General features: G+C 34.6%; 1 protein-coding gene across 1 annotated transcript in view; it reads right to left on the reverse strand.

Moving 5' to 3' along the window:
* The window catches only part of DPY19L1 (dpy-19 like C-mannosyltransferase 1), a 45072-nt gene that overhangs the window by 13883 nt on the left and 10462 nt on the right, over positions 1-20727 (reverse strand). The window contains exons 6-16 of the mRNA XM_053959969.1: positions 18315-18435; positions 16692-16785; positions 14517-14574; positions 10924-11015; positions 9366-9465; positions 7917-7994; positions 6263-6349; positions 4726-4785; positions 2225-2305; positions 1363-1464; positions 589-660 (exon numbers count right to left, since the gene is read on the reverse strand). Coding sequence (XP_053815944.1) covers positions 589-660; positions 1363-1464; positions 2225-2305; positions 4726-4785; positions 6263-6349; positions 7917-7994; positions 9366-9465; positions 10924-11015; positions 14517-14574; positions 16692-16785; positions 18315-18435 — 945 coding nt within the window. The remainder of the gene's footprint in view (positions 1-588; positions 661-1362; positions 1465-2224; positions 2306-4725; positions 4786-6262; positions 6350-7916; positions 7995-9365; positions 9466-10923; positions 11016-14516; positions 14575-16691; positions 16786-18314; positions 18436-20727) is intronic.

The following is a 20727-nucleotide window of genomic DNA, read 5'->3' on the forward strand; positions in this document are numbered from 1 at the left end:
CACAGAGGAAACAGCTCCTGGCAGGAACTGCAGCTTGTGGACAAGAAGCCACAAAAGAGCAGGTTTTCTGGCAGGAGCTGCAAGCTGTGGGGGACACATGCTGGAGCAGTCTGTTTCTGAAGAACTGTACCCCATGGAAAGAACCTATGCCAACCCCATTCTTAAAACAACTACAGCCGATGGAAGGGACCTATTGAGCCTGGGGATGAGCAGATGGTTTTAGTTTTTGGTTTGCTTCTTGCATTTTATTTTTAATTCACAAAAAATTTAATTTGATCTTCCTCAATTCAAGTCTGTTTTGCTCATGACAGTGAATCAGAGAGTGATGCCCCTGTACTTATCTTGACCCATGAGATTTTTCTACTCTTCCTTCCCCATCATACAGAGGGTAGGGAATGACAGTATGGCTTGGCAGGCACCTAGCAGTCAGCAAAGGTTAACCCAACACATCAATTTCTTTCCATCTCAAATAAATAAATAAATAAATAAATAAATAAATAAATAAATAAATAAATAAATAGCAATCCCTTCAAAAAAACCTGAAATGTAAGTTCAAGGTAAAAGTGACTCAGTAAATCAATCACTTACCCTTTTGATGATTACCCCAAAAACCACCAGAACAACTGGTAATAGCAGAGTCTTTGTGTATCTTACTGGAGTCTAAAATGGAAATCAAGTTCATTAATTGCTTTCCTTCATCTGTAATTATTTCAATCACCATTTTAAAGAAATTAATATAAGGAGATCTTCCTAGAGTAAAATGTAAATGTAAACTCCACCCAGGAATCATACTAAAGACCTAATACTAGAGTCATCAGTAAATTATTTCCAGTTCTTTGGCAAGCCATCCAAAGATAAGAAATAGATTCTATCTCATCTGAATTTGAGTACTATAGACTGACTAATCTATAAACATTCTAAATGCCTATCTAGGAACTGATAAATTAAAAGAAGTCTATTATTGCCACATTATGAAGCTTCAATGCTGTTCTGTAGTCTAAACCTTCTACATAAGGCCCTTGCAGCTCTCAGTACATTTTCCATATACTCAAAACCAAGTACTGAGAACCCCATAAAATCTTGTTTGCAGAACTGTAACCTTTCATTTGTTTCTGAGGAAGCATTTCTTTCATTCAAGTAAGCATATTTCTTAGATCTAAAATCAAAACACTGTTTCGGTTAAAGTTCACTTAAATGCAATAAACCCAATTAAATTTACCTTTAGTTCATTAATTTCTCTTTTCAAGTATGTATTTGAACTTAGGATGGCTGAAGGAGATGCGGTTCTCAAATGTCTGAGTTACAAATAACGCTAAAGCAAGAAGTTCCCTCTTTCAAAATCACATATTTTGACCAAATTACCTCTTTTTCCATGAAGTCAAACTCAGCAGCGCAGGTATACATTAACGTATCAAAATCTTTGTAGCCAATAAATTTAGATTTCAATATATTTCCTATATGAGCCTGGTAAAAGAAAGAAATACCAAACTGTAGTAAGCAAAAACTGTCCTGTTTTCCATAACAAAGTATTATAAATAGGAGAAATTTTATTGTATTGAGAAATATTTTTAATTAGAACAGAAGTTTATATCATTTACAGTGTAGTTACCAGAGCACCAAAAATCTAATTCCAGTGTATTAAATAACATCTTTAGGTCTAACACAGATTGTACAGTGTTAAATAAAAAGCAGAAAACAGCAAAAAAAAGTGATTGCATTCAACAAGAGTATAGTTTTGTGTAGTCATATTTTAAGACTCGACCTTCCTATCTTTTAACCCTTGATACACATCTGCAGACAGGTTTTTAACAACAGAATAAAGGGCCTGAAATATAGCAAAGGCTGTACCTGTTACAAGAAGCATTTCAAAACTGCCCTGAAAATTAGTTTAGGAGAAGAGTGAATTGACAAACTGAGTAAATAAAGGCACAGGTAGAAGATACCCAAGACAAACAAAGCCCTATAAATACACATTTAAAAACAAACATACAGAGCATTCACATAGACAAAAGTAAAAATATTTGCGTTTTTGCAAGTTTTGGTAATAACATCTCAAAGTGATAATACATAATGAAAGAAAAAGCAAACATACAATCTCTCTCACACTTCTGAAAACAAATTCTGGAAATTCAGGAAAGTATATCAGTAAGACATCAGAATCAAATATTAGGAATGACAAAATTTTTGAAAGATACCAACCAGATACTCTGATAAAAGAACTTACATCATCAGCTATTCCAAACACAACAGAAGTCAGGTATTTCAAGGTGACTGTCCCAAATAACCAGGCAAATCCTTCAATGACCTTGAAAAATATATTTAGAATGAAATGGATGTCTTTATCTTCTACATTTTTTTTCTTTTTTAAAAGGTTTCTTAAATTACCTACTACTTATAACTCTCCTATGCTACAACTGAAAGAATTTTGCACCACCGATTTACACTACAGCTGTACCACTGCATACAACACTGCAGAAGAGGGGTTAGAAAAGTTATCTTTAAACAGGAGCAGCCTCTTTGTCTATTCCATCTGTTTTGTGCCTATGAGTGTGTAGGGATTGTTTTTGGACAAGAGTTGCTCCATATTATCAGGTTGTGCTAGCCTGGTAATTCAAATCTTTGGAGGAATTTGCTGGTTTATATCACTGTCTCAAGATGATCTGAGGTTAGAAGTTGATGGGAATATAACCAAAGTATGTCCAGTTACTACTTTTAGTTATGTATAAAGTTTATTCCTGTACCAAGAAAGTTAAATTCTTGGCAGTGTAGTTTAATCTAGCTAATTCCTTATAAAAGTGGATCAACTGAATAGGACAACCTGTCTCAGTATCTTGTACTTGGGACTCACAGCAGATGGTTTCAGAGAGAATGCAACGAAAACCTGATCTTTGCCCTAATGTAACCAGGGTTTTTAAGTGACAATGGGGCTGCATTCAATTTAATGGCTGCTAAGAAATCTAAATACCTAGGAGATATCCTAGTCCTTTACTGAATGCCTCTGGCTGTTTTTCTTCCACAGTAACTTTCTTATTCCTTATAAGCTTATTGCTGCTACCATATGGGGCACTAAAAAAACTGTAATTACATTCTACTTTTCTTCACTGGTTTTGTTGTATTTACCTTTATTTTAGAAGATGTAGAATTCTAACATATTTTAAAATCTCAGCTATTTGGTAAATCTACATTAATAATTATCTTCATACTCAATGTCAATAGATTTTGGGGAAGGCATTATAGTTTTTAATTTTTTTTTTTTTTGGTAAGACACATTGACTGAGACTACATGCAATATTTACAATGTTACATATGAATTTACAAAATAAAAAAAAAAAATTCTGCTTTCTCTACAGGTCCTTCTCTGTGATTTCCATCAAGTATTCCGCTTTTTGGTGCCTGCTCAGTAATGAATTGGTGTGTTCAGAGAACTTTGCATAAGAATACTGAGATTTCTCTGCTGAATAGTAGCACCTTATTTAGGATCAATTATTTTACATATGTTTTTAGAGTCATGGTGGTCTTTTGAACACCTAGCATTTAATCCCACCCTTTGTTTCTGACCTTCTAACATTCATACCTTATCTCATGGAGCTTAATTTCTTTTACAGTTCCAGTTAGACAGCTTCTCCAAAAAGTTCCTGAAATTTATGTACGTGACATTCACCCACATACCCTTATCTACATCCTTCAGAGGAGTCAAACACTTTCGCAAAGCGTGACTTCCTTCGACAAAGGCTGCATTGGATGTCTCTCATTACAGTCTCTCATTATGCTGCACATACATACAGCCTAACACCTTCCTCATCATACAAGTTTTTATTCTTTTACAAAACCCAGATTTATAAAGTTTGCCATTCCACAAGTGCCTTGGATTTCCATTGCAGAAACCTGACATGAAATTTGCCTACACTCTGATCTTCCCTGGTACTACAGCCAGGCATGTATACATGCACTGCAGTTTGCTATACATATTTTCATTCCTTCCTAGTCTAATTCCTTTATAATAACTGTATGAATTTCATCCAGTTTTGCTATCAGCCTACCCTTCATTTAATAAGAATGCTGGTCTTAAGTCAGGCATAGTCTTGGTAGGCTCCCATTTCAGGTGTTTTTACATGTTGACATTATGTCTTAAGCAGCAAGTCAATTCTCATGTTTCCTACAGAGTTACATTTTATTCATAATAGTTTTGGGAGTGTTCTCCCTGTTTGGACATGACTTCTACTACCCTCCAACCCCACCCACACACTCTACAGTGTTTAACTTGCTTCCCTATGCAATTTTAAGATGTTTGCTGTTGTCATAAAAATATCCTTAAAAATTATAGATATCCACATTTTAGTGATTATCTAATGCAGTACCTTAATCTCCATTTCTGCAAGAAATGTTAGCCTTTTACTTGCCTTTTCAAAATTGGCATTTACTTTAAAAGGATTTCCATACAGTTCTTAGGTTTTGTAAACACATAAAGTTGGCAATGTGAAATTAAACATGTTGCCATTTAAAGGCTATTTCAGCTTTCTGATATAAATGTGTGTTTATGCTCTCTTTATTTCTTTAGGAATTTAATACTAATTGCTGACAATTGACAATTTATTAAAGACAGTAGTTCAGCTATATTCCTCGATTTTCAATTATTAGAAACGAAACCAGCAGTTGTTTCTGTATTTGACAAAACCAAAAAAAGTCAGTTTTTCCCTGAAATACAAAATATTCGAAATTCCTTACCCATACACAGACTTCTCTTTTGCGCCTTTTCAAGACTTTTGGACTCCATTCAAGAATTCCCTAATAAAAAAAAATTAATGCACTTTTTCAGGTAATGTAATAATAACAAGCTATTCCAGTACCCTGAATTAGCAGTTTTTCCTTTTGGTAAGCCTATTGCATCATATATTCATTTATTAAAAAATCTTCCATAATAAATACAACCTGACATACGAATATATATAGTATGATTTCACCCTGCGCTGGCAAAATGTGCCAACATAAAAACTCTTCCTGCAGTTTGAGTACAATTAATGGAAGACTACTTTTCTCCTGAACGAGTAAGGAGATTCTGTATTATTCAGTTCTAAGCTTCTTTAAATCAAAACCAGTGGGAAACCGAGCTCTCTCTGCTTCTGTGAACGACAAGACACTGAAGCAAGAAATAAATTACTGGCAGCACAATAGAAACAATTTTCAAGTACAGCAACAGAGCATGGAGGGCAGTAGGAGTCACTCCTTTCTATTTCACAATATGTTCATTTTATGACACAAGGAAGACTCATTTTAGGCTAATTAGATGAACAATGTAATTAAAAGCTTCCAGAAATCCAGTCCATATGTGAGACTGAGGCCAATATAAGCATCCAAATAATACACAAACAACAAATACTTTTATCAAAGCAGAAAACAGGCAAGGAACTGAACAGGTTGAGAACTCAACCTGAATTTAATATATAATTACAAAAGCTGCTACAAGAAACTAGAATAGATTCATAACAAGCGAACTATACTACAGCAAATATGCAGCCAAGGCAGTTTTCTACTAGCATAAGTGAGAAATTGCCACACTCTTGCTAATCGACAAAATATAAATAAACAGACAAAAAAAAAAAAAAAAAAACAAAAAACAAAAAACAAAAACACCCAGAAATTAAGATGATTTGCAGTAAGCTAAATAGGATCTGTTCACAACACTTTATCTCCTATTCCTTACATACATAAATCCTTTATGAGGAACAATACAAAACTGAAAGAGGTTGTGGGGTTTTTTCCTATTTAAAGAAAAATTAAGATAATGAATGGTGAGATGATGAATCTTCAGTGAATAATTTTACTAACACAGTGGTATGATGCAGCAGTTTCAAACAGTCTTAAACACTGTTATATATGGCTTAGTCATTTGTTCTGCACTCGAGGATTTACTATCAATAAAAAGCATTTAAGAGCTCCTCCTTGCTCATGCTTCTTGTGCTACAGTTACTTTGATCAAAATTACATACATGGTAAATTTTATATTTTTATAAAACGAAGAGAACTATAAAAGTAGAAGAGCTGAATCTTAACTGAGTTTCTCTTACAAAGAGGTTTTGGTGTAAATCCATAATTTCTTGAATTAGCATTTACCCTTTCACCAGATATCTTTATGGTCTAATTCTGCTTCTCATGTTTCTCATCTGTCTGGTAGTGCAGCAGTTGCACATTTTGTATCAATACATATATAACAGTACAGCATTGCAGTCTCAGTACAGCATATGATCCTTCTTAAGCAACTTACCGAGATAACTACTAAAGATGCAGCATAATATGATGTCAGTAACATTGAATTACCGAACATCAGAATAAAACACACCAGAAGAGATACCTGAAAGAATAAAAATTATTCAATTTAAAATAGAAAATGTAAGGATTACCTAATGTGTTAACAGCTTTAATTTTAAAAACACCTATTTTACAGCAAAGTGCAATCCTGACACACTTGCAGATTTGTTCTGAAAATATGGATTGTAAGGACCTAATGGCAGCAGGTAGTCAAGTGTAGTTAATTGTTTTAATTTATTTATTAAAAGTATGTAAGAACAAATCCTGGTCATAAGATAAATTTATGTACCACAATAGAAATAACTTCAGAAATTTATCTAACGTATTCATTTTTTTCTAAATTATTGTATGAGTTCTCTCCATCCTGTTTGTTACCTTTTAGAATTCTGGACAAACATAAAAATTATATAGAATGTTTGATGTCTTCTTTCTTCCTAACTGACAAATATTTATTTAAAATACCATCATCATCAAAGTTAGGAAGCAGAACTGTGACTGTTTGATCATATGCACCTAATTCAAGGCTGAAATACAACTTTCATCCACCATCCTGATCTACTGTGCTCTCTTTTTTAACAGAAAACAATCTGAATTACATTTTCCAACTTGGAGGGCAAAAATCAATAAGCAAGCTCTGTCGTTTTTTATACACAGGAATAAGGAAAAATAACACAGTAATTTGCAGACTTTTCTACTCCCCTCTTCACATAGTTAAGACTTTCATTTTCCACAGAAGGAGGAGGGTAGGAGGGAGGCAATAATTGAAAACACCATGAAACAGACTGGCAGTTTACCCAGATTCAATAAGCTATCTCTGTAACATAACATGACTGTTTATCTATCTGAAAAGAGGCTATTTATGGCATTTAGGCACCTAAATTATGATATAGCTATTGACATAAGCCAGAAAGCTTAAGTATGTCATCCTGCTTCTGTCAAAAAGCTACCAAACAAATCTGCTTATTTTGTCCCTGCTTTACATGAGAAATGAATCACATAGAACTTACCACTGCCTTTAGTTTATCATTTACAGTATTTCAAAAAAATGTTTTAAAACATATGAAATATAATTTAGTTACTTTTCTGGGGAAATATTTTCTTTTCACCCACTGAGTTAGCATAACACAATTTTAGCAAAAAAAAAATTTAAACACCATCACATTTCTTAAAAAAAAACTTGTCTACATCTTCCTTTGTATTTAAAACTGTAATCTCACTTCAAAAAGCAAAACTTGATCATGTTCTCAACTTTAAAAATTAAAATCAGGTATTATGCAGAAACTTACACATCTTTTACTTATCTTTCCCTTCTTTTTTGACTTTTTCATACAGTTTTGAAAAAAAATTTGTTTTCAACTTAACAGTTTCTTTTCTTGTCCTCCTTTCTAAGTATCTCCCCAAATAGTTAAACCACAAGATTTTTGCATGGTCAAGACTACAGTAGTTTTCAAAATCTAATTTTAGTTCCAATCCAGACCCCTCCCTCATCACTGCATGTTTTCAACCTTTGTGCAACTAAGGAAAACACTTCAGACAAATGGTCTCTTTTCATGCTTTGACTTAAGACTTAAGGTTTGAGAAGACTTAAGGTCTATTTAAAAAAGCATTACCATATGAGCAGATAGTATCTTCTGCAATTTGCTGGAGTCAATGTAACCCATAATACACACCGCAAATAATGAAGCTATCTAAAATCAAAAGTGAAAAGGAAGTTAAAACAATTTGCACTGGTGTACTCCTTCATGCAAAAGAAAAGATTATTCAGACAATCATTAACTTTTATTGCTACTTTTTGCTAAGTACTTAGGTGTTTCATAATTATTTCTTTCAAAAATCCTGTTGTGGTACTCTGAAGAAGAATTATCAAATACAGTTGAATATTTATGAAATAAGTATTCAACTTTTATCAAAATCCAAGTCATCAAAATAAAGCACTAACACATTACCTTTCACCTTTAAATTAAAAAAAAAAAATTAAAAAACCCAAACACAAAAGAACCCAAACCAAACAAACAAAAACCAAGCCAAATTAACCAAACCAAACAAAAATGGAAAAAAAACCCAATAAAAAAAAAACCCCAAACGAGCCAAAACCAAAACACCCAAAATATATCAGTCAAAACCACAAAAGAATTACTCATTAATTTTAAGTTTTCAGCAAAGTATGGAAACATCCACAATTTGCTGTTGAGGAAAATAAATCTTGTTGACTTATGGATTAGACAGCCTCTTAAAAGTCATATGGGAAATTAATGAAACTATGAAGTGAACCTGAATTTTCAAATTTCAGGCTCAGCATCTTGAACAGGTTATAGTGACGAGTTTTTCTCAATATTTTATAGAATTTATTGGTTTTCTCTTATGCAGTTAGAAACCTTGCATACCACAGCTTATAACGATTGTTTAAAGCTATCAACTCAAACCAGGCATCATCTGCTTCAAGTAAGGCAGATAAGTGAAAAGGTCTGGAGACACAGATGGATTTCAGTCAACAGGCTACGTTTCAACCAACTCAAACACAAAGGAAGTTGCTGTGTGACTGTATCCTACAGTTCCACTCAGCATTCACCAGATTTCAGTGCTAACTACAGTTACCTCAACTGTCCAGAATCTCAGACTACAGCACTACTCACAGACGCATCAAAATTATATAGAAAATCATGCAAAATCATGCCAGATATTACATGCCATGCAAACACTGGTACATTTAAAATTTTTAACAGCCTGATCAATGCTTTTTTTTTTTTTTGTGCTTCAAAAGACAAAGTTTTTTTTTTTTTTTCTTGTTCTAATGTACTGATCTCAGGCTAGAGGCTGTTTATATGAGAAAAGTAAATATTTTTAGTCCTGGAGACAGGATGGTAAGTGGTGTAAATAGTCAACTTTTAAACTCAAGACTAGCCAGATTGATGTGGTAAATGGTGAGAATCTTTCCTGACAGCGAGAATGAAATCTGACCAAAAGAAAAGTATAGTTGTGAATTCAATGGCTGTCTATACAGAGCAGTCAATTTGCCCAGGTTAGACAAAGAGGCTATTTAGAGGTAAATATGGACTTACCTGAGTTAGAAGAACAAACTGAGCAAACTGCCAGGGAAGCATGAAAAAGATATTAGAAACACACAGTGCAATCAAGCTTCCTGTATTAATACTCGGAATCCTTGGGAAAAAGAGACAGAATAGGCATCAGTAAGTACAATTACACAGGTGTTTGCACATAATTGAAAAGTACAATAGAAAATGCGATAAAAACACAGTTACCTTGGAAGATATTGATCAACTACAAATAACACTGCTCAAATAAATGTAATATTTTTTCCCTTGGGTGTCCATGACAACAGCTCTGATGTTTAATGTTCCCTAAGTATTTGATGAGTCACTGATTACCAAACAAGTCTTCTCCTGGCAGTATGCAGTAGAGCAGGCCAAAGTATGACATTTGCAAGTGCTTCACCTTCTTGTGACAACTCTACAGTCAGGTCACAACCATACCCATTTCAGCTGAAATCACAATGATTTCAGAATAGTCTGCATTTGAAAGTGATTTAACTTCTTTCTCTCACATTTCTAGCATATTTACTTTCTGCAACTTTCTGCTAGCAATCCTGAATGATGTTTCAGGGAAGGAGACAATGACAAGTACATGAAACTCATCTGTAACTGAAACCCCAATCTATTCTCCATGTCCTGAAATAAAAGCTATTTAAAATATTTAATCCTGTGTTGATTCAAGTGCAAGTTCAATTCTGAAACATGTCATGTTTCAAGTTTCACTAAATTCTAGACACCACGTATCTTTTCCTCATATAAAAAAAACACAAATTAGTGACAAGCAGGAAATACTTTTGTTTTAAACATCAATAACTACAAATCACTATGACCTAATAAAAGAAAATTGGTGGTTATAAGTACTAAGTTCAGCTAAATCATAAATACATTGTAAATTTGATGCAAAGGAGTTGGTGGAGAAGCCCTTAAGTATGAATGGTCATGCTTATTTTCTAATAACAGAGGCAAGACAGGAACATAATCATGTTGCAAGCCAGAAATAATCACCGGAAAAAGCAGGGCTAATGAACTCAAGAGCATCCCTGCATTAATGTAATTAGACTGCTCTAAATAATTGAACTAGTTAATGAGACTAGTTAATTAGTCATAGAAAACTGCAAGAACATACTAGCTTATGGGTGCCTATAGCATCCTCTGTTGCAAAGCATAGGCTTCCTCTACGTGCAGCCAACATACCACTCTCCAAGAGGGACAAAACCAATTGATGAAGTATCAGCTTGTTTCTCATGGGAAGGAAGGGACATCAACCAAAAATTCTGATTTTTACTTTAGACACGTATTTGCCAACACAGTAATTCTGATTTTTATGTAAATCATGTCTTCAAGTTGCAAAGTTTTTCCTTTTAATAAGTGAGTAATATGACTGCAGTTCTACTGGTGCAGCGTCTGCAATGTAACAGCCAGAGGAAAGTTTCTCTGTTAATGATACCATTGTTACAGCACATGGAGGCATTTAAATAAATATTTAAATAAAGGCACTTAAATAAATGTCCTGTGACATTCAGTTTTTTTAAAGCATTGTAAAGACCCAGTATAAACTGAGAGGTACCTGAGAATATAGGTCAAAAGCAACATCTGCATCACAAGGAAAGGGTACGAGAAACTTTCACGAAGAGGTGGAGTCCACATGACACGAGTGCACTGAAAGTAAGAACTGGGTTAGATGGTAACATTCACTGATACACTTCCATAAAACCGCGCATTTGTATTTAAAAATGAATGACTACAGATACTCCAATAAAGCAAAAACCAAGCTATATGAGGTTTTAGTCAGAAAGAGGAAGGAAAACAAAGTGGCTTCCACACTTGGGGCCTAATATACACTGTTTAATTAAAATAGATCACTGTTTTTCCAAAATGAAATGTGGCAGCTAGAGAATATCCAAGAAAAAAGCAGGGCAGCAGCTACTTGTCCCTGATTTTGCTGAAATAATCAACTCTCCTAGGTAAATAATTCTCAAATTCATGCAGTGACTTGCCACACTTAGTGTGTTGGGAGATGATCTGAAAGATAAAGCAATATATTCCTCATTATGCTAGAGTTCTTTAAGTTATAAACATTTCACATTTCTATTAGTATCAGCACATTAAGTATAAAATCTGAAGCTGCCTGAGAAACAGGCCAATACACTAAACTCATGAAATGAAGCTCATACAGACCCTATACTACTTATACATAACTTATGTATTCTCTTTAACCCTAATAAAGCAAAGCATAATACACTGAAGTCAACTGAATAGCTTTTCATTAATTTCTTAATTAATGGATTCATGACAAATAAATAATAGGCCTCATGGCAAATGGCTCAGCTACAACTGTTGACTGTTTATATTCAGCTCTTTACAAAGTGCTTGCACTGACCTTAAAAAAAAGAACAAATACGACTTTACAAGGAGTACTTTGACATACAAAAAACAGGTTCAAATTGGCTATCAAGAGGTTTGCATTAAAAATTAGAAATAAGTTCTTTACAGCTACAAGAGAAAAATATAATTCATCTTAACATGGACTATAATGAATCTACAAAAATACTGCTGCCAAGATGTTCCTTCTCCTTTGCTTCCCAGAATCTTTAAACCACTTTTTAAAATATTGTCTTACCAAACAAGTCACTAAAATCAACATTATATAATTCCTTGCTTATTGTCTTGCTATTTCCCAAGTATGATAAATTAATAGTGTAAAATAAAAGCAAAGAACAGAAACCCATCACATTAATCACAGTCTCTGACTCTAGAAGCACTCTTGGTAAAAGCTGCACCAATTATCATTAAAATAAACCTTTCATAAATATATGTATTAATATGCTGTCCTCAGATGACTGCACAGATGTGATGAGTTTTTTTTTTAATAAGCAATAAATATAATCATGATTATTCTAAAGCAGTGTAGTCATTTTGCATATTTTCAAGACTACAGCAACATTTGGTTTACCAAATCTTATGATACTGGAGAAGATAAGACAGGAAAAAAATGATGAGCATACACAATCATAAAAAGGAAGCATCCTTAGAAGTGGATTGACTAACATGGGCTACACGACTTTTCTATATTTGGAATGTAATGCTAAATTCAATCATCTGTGGATGATTTATCAAGGCTATAAACTCACTCTGCTGCAGGTAGAAATATATCAGATTTGTCTAAGTTTGAATCTTTAAAATACAGTAGCACAAGCACAGAACAAACCAAAACATCCAGCCTTAGGTTGACTAGCTCAAAGTCAGAGAGCATTTTTACATACCACTTTTACATAGCATTACAGCTGAGATACCAAGGCTTGCAGCAGGCTTACTTGTGTAGCTCAGTCCCATCCTTCCCAAATAGAAAAGGAAGTTTTTGGCAGCTAGTCTAGCTCGACTGCATCCACTGTCGACCCACACAAGATGATCTGCACATAATCACAAGCCTATCAAAGAGCTGGGCATCTCTTAGACACACACAGGCACACCCACAGCACGGCATTCAACAGAGCACCCAGTGAGGAGAGACCCCCTGTGCACCTGGAACTACAGGTACTACCATAGCCATATACACAACAATATCAAATAAGTCAGAGTTTTTCCATTCAGCTACAGACCAAACATGAAGTGCCAGCTGGAATCCAACACTGCATCTCTGCAAGTATTTCCTACTGTTCTCCAGAAATCCATGCAGTTGAGCTTGAATCAGGGTCGCCTTCCTTAAGCCCTACCAAAGCCCAGACTACATCTGTGTAGAGCTATGCAGATCTGATTTCACACCATTCTCCAAAATACATTATCTGTGCTTTTTTTTCCCAAGTCAAGTCATTCACAGAGAGAGAGAAGCTCTCCTGCAGTCACCTACAGAAAGAACTGCACTGTACCACAGTGAAATAAACGGTTTTTTGCTACCCCTACCTGAAAGTTTTCAACACATTTCTTTCTGAAGTTACACTTACCACCTTCACAGACTTGGCAAAACAGGACCTATTCTATTAGTATTCACTAACAAAGGACCAAACATCATTTCACTTCAGGATGCCATTAAGAACAGAAATCCACATAAAATGCTGTATCTACAGTCGTAGAACACAAAATAATTGCAACTCTAATGTTTATCTGTTCTCAACCAGGCACTTCAACATCCATAGGTGACAATGATTTAACATGCTTAAATTCTTAAATGCCTAAATTCTTTAAATATCCCCCACGCATACATGGGGGATTTTTAAAGAAAAGACATTTCAAATGAATAGTTATTTAAATAGTTATTTTATCATACAGATTTTTGTTTTATAAGAAATCTGTTAAAGCTTACTTTAATGGAATGGAAGCATCTCTAATTCTGTTATGTACAATACATATTCTTATAGCTCAGTGTTCTCTACCAAGTTCAGCTCAGTAAAGTAAGAAAACAAAACATAAATTCAACCCCAAACTAATCTATAATGTAGTTAGTTTCCATTTAGAAGTTCTTTACAAATTTCCATTCATAAAATGAGCACTAAGAAAAAAAAGAAAAAAACAGCTCAAAGGAATAAGAATGAAAGCTATGATTTTTCTTCCAAAATATGAAACAATGACATGAACAGCATTAACTGGGAAAACCAGGAGATGATATAAGTGACAGTTCCTTTATTTCTTCTTTCCTGCAATGCAGCTTACTTAAGTTTAGCACTGGAATCCTTTATATACATACACTATTTCTAAATTCTGTGTATCCTAGGTATAGTATATAAGTAATACAGAGGCTTCTTTGCACTTTTCTTTGTATTGATGAATTTCCAGTAAAATATATAGCAATTTAAAGAAGCTTCTGAAGCTTACTCATATAGTACATGTAGCCCAGTTATGTGTGGTATGGGCAAGAAAATAGAGTATTCTGTTGTTTTGAAACTTCAAGTCATTGTGCTACTAAGTTTCAATCTCAGGACCAATTTACATTATATTTCCTTTCTGATGTTTTATTTTAAGCACTAAAGGGACATTGGACTGTGCTATGTATTTTTCAGTCATAGTCTATTTTGCTTTCAATTGTCTTATTAATTTATTTTAATTAAGTTATTTAAATTAAATCTCAAATAAATAAGCAACATCACTACATTTAATGAAATCAGAATTAGCTTAAACTTCAATAATAATAAAAAAAAAAAGGAATGGTGGGAGAGGGAAACCTACCTCTCCATGATTGAAAAAGAAGCACAACACAGTAACAAGGCCTCCTAGACGACTCCCACTGTGAAAAGAAGAAAAATAGGTACAAGAGAATCTTATCATGGTCAATGTTGCTTACAAAATGTGAAGCGGTACTTGTGTATAGCTAAGCTTATTGGGGGGAAGGGAGGAAAGCTTCCAAACATCAAGGGAAAGCAATCAATAGAGTACATACAATATTAAAATACTAGTTAGACAGTGTTTATTTCAGAGCACACCAGTCCTTCATACATCAACTCTTTTTCACAGAACACCAATTTTAATGTTAATAACTTGGAAAACAGTTATTCCACTGCTCACAAATTTTGGTTTAGATCATTACATCCAGTGCTTTTAAAAACCAGGCAACATAAATGCAGTACTTCTTCCCCAAGATGTTGAGCAGTAAATTTCAGAATCTGCATGCTCAATTACCCAACATATATAGATCAAAAGATTAATTTAGGGTAATCAAATCAAGCACATTAAAAAAAACATATTTAATATAAACTCACTATATGGTCAATGCAAAATACAATATAATTTTTATGTGAAATACTGCAATGTTAACATGAAGAAGCTTTCTAAGCCCTTAAGTATTTTTTATATTTCCATATCAAATTCACCTATTGAATAAATAGCAAAAGTAAACCCAAAGATATTACTTATATTTTTCCCATTTCAAAAGAGCAGTAGAAAATGTTCCTATTTGCTTGAACATATTTGTAATTGCTCAAGTTATGTGATATAAAGCAAAGAACATTTTTGTGCACACAAGTTCACTACTACTCTGAATGACAGATAATACCATTTTTGCTACTAAACAAAAGCAGCAGCCAGCTGTTATGATTCTTTAAAAAAACCCAAACAAAACAACAGCAAAAAAAATCAACCACACACAAAAAAGCCAACCAAGAAAAACTATCAAACCCTCTCAGATCCTTCACTCATCACTAATATACAAGTCAAACAGAATCAGTAGGTTCTGGGTACAAAATCTGAGGATTAAAGATACCAAGTGCTAAAACAATCTCCAGGAATTGTGCATCCTTGCATGTAAAACTCAACTTTACATCCCATAAATTTGAAAAGCTTCAACACTAAAATGCAAAATGACAGTAAGAACACGTTTAGCATTAAAAATGTTAGCCCTAGAAACAAAACAAAAATTTGCCAAAAAACACCCCAAACCAGAAACAAAACTCAAGGTCGATGCTTTCTAAAGAAAGTTGTGAGAAATAAAGAGTGCGCTGATTTTTCAATGACGTTCATATATAAAATGTGAATTTATGTATAAGTCCCTTAAGAGAAATATTACAAGTTAACAACACAAATATTCAAAGTTTACCTACTTCCTCAAAACATGCACTAGGCAACCTCCTGTTTTTACTGACAGTGCCTGCCCTGAGCTATTCCTTATTTTAACTATCAGCACATGCTTGAGAGAGAGAAAGAAGAAAACCCATGACAATGAAGCCAGAAAATGAGTGAGGGGGAAACCAATCACATCTCTCAGAGGAAACTATAGCTGCCTTTCACTTTTTGGCAAAACCAACATGTGAAAACAGATGTAAACAGAACACTTCTGTTTTTCCAGAAGTATTTCCACTTCTGCTTTTCTGCTGAATGTGGAATCCATTTTTATATGAAAGTGTATTACAGCTCCTGAAATGTAAGGACAGATACTGAAAAAAGAAATTTCTAGAAAAAGGGAAGTGCATACAATTTGTCCAAAAGAATGTATTAGGTCAAAACATATTTTGCCTTCTCAGTTACGTTAAAATGAAAATACGAGCAAATACGACTTGAAGCAAAGCACTGGGAAAACCCCAGTTTTGGTTAAAAGTACACCATCATTCAACTTGTGCTTAAAAATGAGTTACAGTGATAATTTTAAGACCAGAAATATGTCACAAGCTGTTTAAAACACATACAAATATCTAGCTTTATTCACAACCCGGTGGTATCAATGAGATACAACCTCAATAAAATTTTCGAAAAATTTTTTTTAGTGACAATGTGCATGTAAAAAAAAAGCACTACTGTTGTACAAACAAATAATCAATATCCCATAAAAATAATTTTACATTCACTTTTTCAAATTTTGTCCAAAAACAGACAGCTAATACCAACTAAATAGCCCAGTCTCAGCTGCCTTACCTGAGGTATGTACCATATATGAAGAACAATGACATCATGAATCCATTCAACAGAAAAATCACAGCAACATAAAAGGAAGCAGGGTCTCCCAACCCTAACAAAAAACAGTTAATATATGTTGTCAAATACAGAAGAAAGGCCATATTGGTTATAAAGCACCATACAATCAGTATACTACCTTAATATATCTATATTATATATAAACTATCAGTATAGTATCTCTGTGTGTCTAGAGAAAGAGACAAAAGAAAAAAGTAGATGTCATTAAGACTCTTGTGAAGATTCAATCAGGAGATCACAGCTTTGAAAAAAAACAGGAAGAGTAGGGGTAGATATAACATTGCAGCAGTCAGTGACAGAATAAGCCAAGAGGGATGCATTAACTGCAAAGAAAAACCTGTGAGGTTTAGAAGGTAGAAATACGACTAAGAATATTCTCTAGATTACATTTTTATTTCACAGAGCTTTTTAGAACAGGTTAGTTGATACTAGTCTCTCACTTCCCATCTCTTGCAGGAATAAATCCATCTTTAAACATATCACACACAATGCTCTTTGCTTTCTTTGTTTCATTATAAGCCAAGATATTTTCCAGTAATGCAAGTCTTTCAATTTATTCATTAACAGACACTTCTGTGCTCGCTCTTCTTGCCGTTATTCTCTTTCCCACTATTTCTTTAAACCCTCCTGGCTCTAATCATTTCAGCAATACAGCATAAAAAGCCTTATTCATTAAAATGAATGGCAGCAAAACTTCAGTTTCATATGCAAAACTGATTATTTCCCACTGCTGAAAACACAGCAAGACAGTTTTCTAAAGTAAGATGATGATATGCTCACAAAACACAGTAGTCTCAATAGCTGGTGCTTCTGTTGGTTTTGTTTTCATGAAAAACAGGAATGAAGGGTTGTACACTTGTTTATTGCTTCTTACAAAATTAGAGAAAGTGAACCATTCAAGCTCTGAAGTTCTTACAGCCTTTGTGCGAAGGAAAAATACTACCCTGTCATCACACAAAAGCATTCTAAATGATAAAATGAAACAACTTCACAAACTATCATCTATTATTCAGCTTGAACTGACTGTAGAACACCTCGAAAGCACTTCTTGGTAAGGTACTTTTATTGTTTAATATGTACTTGACAAGCCAATATTTCAAACATGGGGGAAAAAAAAGTGGCAGTGTCCTTGCTTTGGTGTCAAATCAAGGTTTAAGGTTGAAATTCTTATGCTGAATAGCTGCTCATGAGAGGAAGAGGATTCTTCTCAGCAGCATCACTAGGTAAGATTTCTCTAAAAAATCTCCAAAACTGAGGGAGGAAATTTTGAAATGCAGGAAGTTGGAATGTATTTGGAATCCTTCAGAAGTTACACAAATTAATACATGTACAGTAGGCTCCTACATTTAGGACATCTTATTGTTTGTAACAATCCAACATTATGAAGGCTCAGATCATAACTGTGAAGTTTTGAAGTCCAGGACAGGAATTCAATCTAGGCTGGAGGAGTTATCTAATAAGCAAAACCCACATTTTTCACCCTTGGTAACACAGGAGTATTTGAAATACATAAAGCCACAAGTGCATGCTTCCAAGGAGAAACCATCATAAACCAGAATTTACCTTCACAGCTTTCAACAGGACTAAGCCCTTTTCCTCTGTTTACAGTCCAACATGTCTTTGTCGGTACACCAAGAAAATCCATAATGGTGGTATATATGCGGTACCAGCTGGCAAGGACCACCTAGGGGAAAACAGGATTAGAAGTTTCTGCCCAGAGTAACCTCTCATGACAGCTGGCCCTCATCCAGGCTCATTTTCAAACTCAGGATTTATCTCAGCACTTTTGACCACAATTTCCTAGAGGCATCTAACAGACTTCATTAACAGACTAAAAGTATGCCTATTGATACTTCGATGCTTTATAACAGAAATAATTTCGTGCATCAAGCTGCAATATTTAGAAAAAAAAAAACCCTATGTATTGCATTGTCTGGAAGGTTCCTCATTTGAATATTTTTGTTTATCTGATATTAAAATCAGAGATGTTGTTGATAGAGGACAGTTAACCAAACTGAACTCATTCAAGCCAATTAATTTTCTCCACCTCACAAGAATATTAGTGGACCAAATCTTTAGGATTTTTAGTCTGTTAAATTTTGATAGGTCAATTTTAAGCATGCATTCAAAGGGCTTCCAGATGCAATGTAAGAGAGCATTTCCATTTTCCATGCAAATGCTGTAATGTTCTTATAACAACAACTCAACTAAATCTCAACACCTGACACAGAAAACATCAGTACTTTACACACAGCAAAAATGAGAACTCATCTCACAGCAAAGCCATTAGTTAATAACATTACCAAGCTATTCTGTCAGGATATAACTGACTTTATAGAGTTCATAAATGAGTAATGTGGTCATTCCAGTTGAGCTGCTTTGAAAGTTATAACCCAGGGGTTCCCAGACTGACAATATGTTTCACCACTGCAGTATTAGCTGCCTCTGCCCTGTGTCACAGAGAAAGATGATTCTCTCTTCTTGTTCCCCATACAATTAATAAAACTCTTTATGTCACTTCTGTCTTCAAGAAGGGCAAGAAGGAAAAACAGACAACGGGTGTGAGAGTATGATGGAGTAAATCCTCCTGGAAACCACTTCCAAATATACAAAGGACAAAAAAGTGATTTGAAGCAATCAGCATGGATTTACAAATGTGAAATCACACCTGCCCTGCTTTATAACCTTCTGAGACAACTGTCTTGATAGGTAAGGAGACAACTGCAGATATTTTTTTTAATCTGGTGCCAATCTGTTCTACATCTTAATACCAGATGATGGCACAAGGCAACATCCCTAGCAAATCTGCAGGATAAACACTGAAAGGAGAGACTGATCCTTTGTGCTGCCATTCAGAGGGACATCAAAAGGCAGGAGAAATCGGCCAACAGGAATCTTGCCAACAGGGAAATGCAAAGTCAGTCCTGCACTGGGGATGAACACCATTGTGTACCGGTATAGTTGGAAGCTGACCACCTAGAAAGCAGTTTTGCCGAAAAGGACCTGTGATTCCTCATGGACAATTTATACTTGAGCCAGCAACAAGCCCTTGATGCAAAAAAGACAAATATATCATCAGCTGGATGTCACCAGGACAAGAAAGGCGACTCTTCCCCTCCACTCAGCGTTGCTAAGACTCTATTTGCAGTGCTGAGCTCAGTTCTGGGCTGTGCAAGACTAGAAGGACATAGAATAAAGATGACTGAGACGGACTCTTTGGTTGACAAGAGATGAGACAATGAGCACAAATTCAAATACAAAAAATTCCACTTACATAGGAAAAAAACTTTTTTAATTTGGGAGTGGTTATTGGGAGTTATAAACCAATTATAAACCAAGTGGTTATTTGGGAGTTATAAACACTGGAACAATCTGCATAGAGGTGGAGTATATTCAAATTGAAACTGGAGATGACCCTGAGCAACCTGCTCTACTTCACCCTGGTTTGAGCAGTGTTGAGACTAGAAGACCTTCAGACAGCCCTTCCAACCTCAACTGTTCTGGGATTCTAAAATTCATTAATTTTTAATTTCAAGGCTCAAATCTTCATGGCTCACTTCACCTGTGGCCTTCACACCTTCGCAATGTAAATCCTGTATATTTAAAATATAACTACATCTTCCTAGACTAAGACGCCGAGCCTCAACATTGTGCCTTACAAAGTACAGTATCCTGAATTCCTGGAAGCTTTCTGAACATCTGTGCCCTGGTGCTTCTGGTAGTGCACATGTGCATACATGAAGCACACAACTGCCCCATCTCCAGACAGACATCAGTAGACATGGAGAACCAAATCAGTGTCTTTCTTCTTACCACCTGAATGTGCTTTGTTAAGGACATCTGTATGGCATATTTGCATCACCAGCCCTGAAAAGTGACATTAGCCAAGCATATAAAGCATTCTTGCCAAACCAATGCTGCACCAAAAAAAAAAAAATCCAATGACTTAATCAACTTAACCATTAAACCTGTTTAT

Source organism: Vidua chalybeata, chromosome 1 (genome assembly GCF_026979565.1).
Source record: "Vidua chalybeata isolate OUT-0048 chromosome 1, bVidCha1 merged haplotype, whole genome shotgun sequence".
In the NCBI taxonomy this organism is placed as follows: Eukaryota; Metazoa; Chordata; class Aves; order Passeriformes; family Viduidae; genus Vidua; species Vidua chalybeata.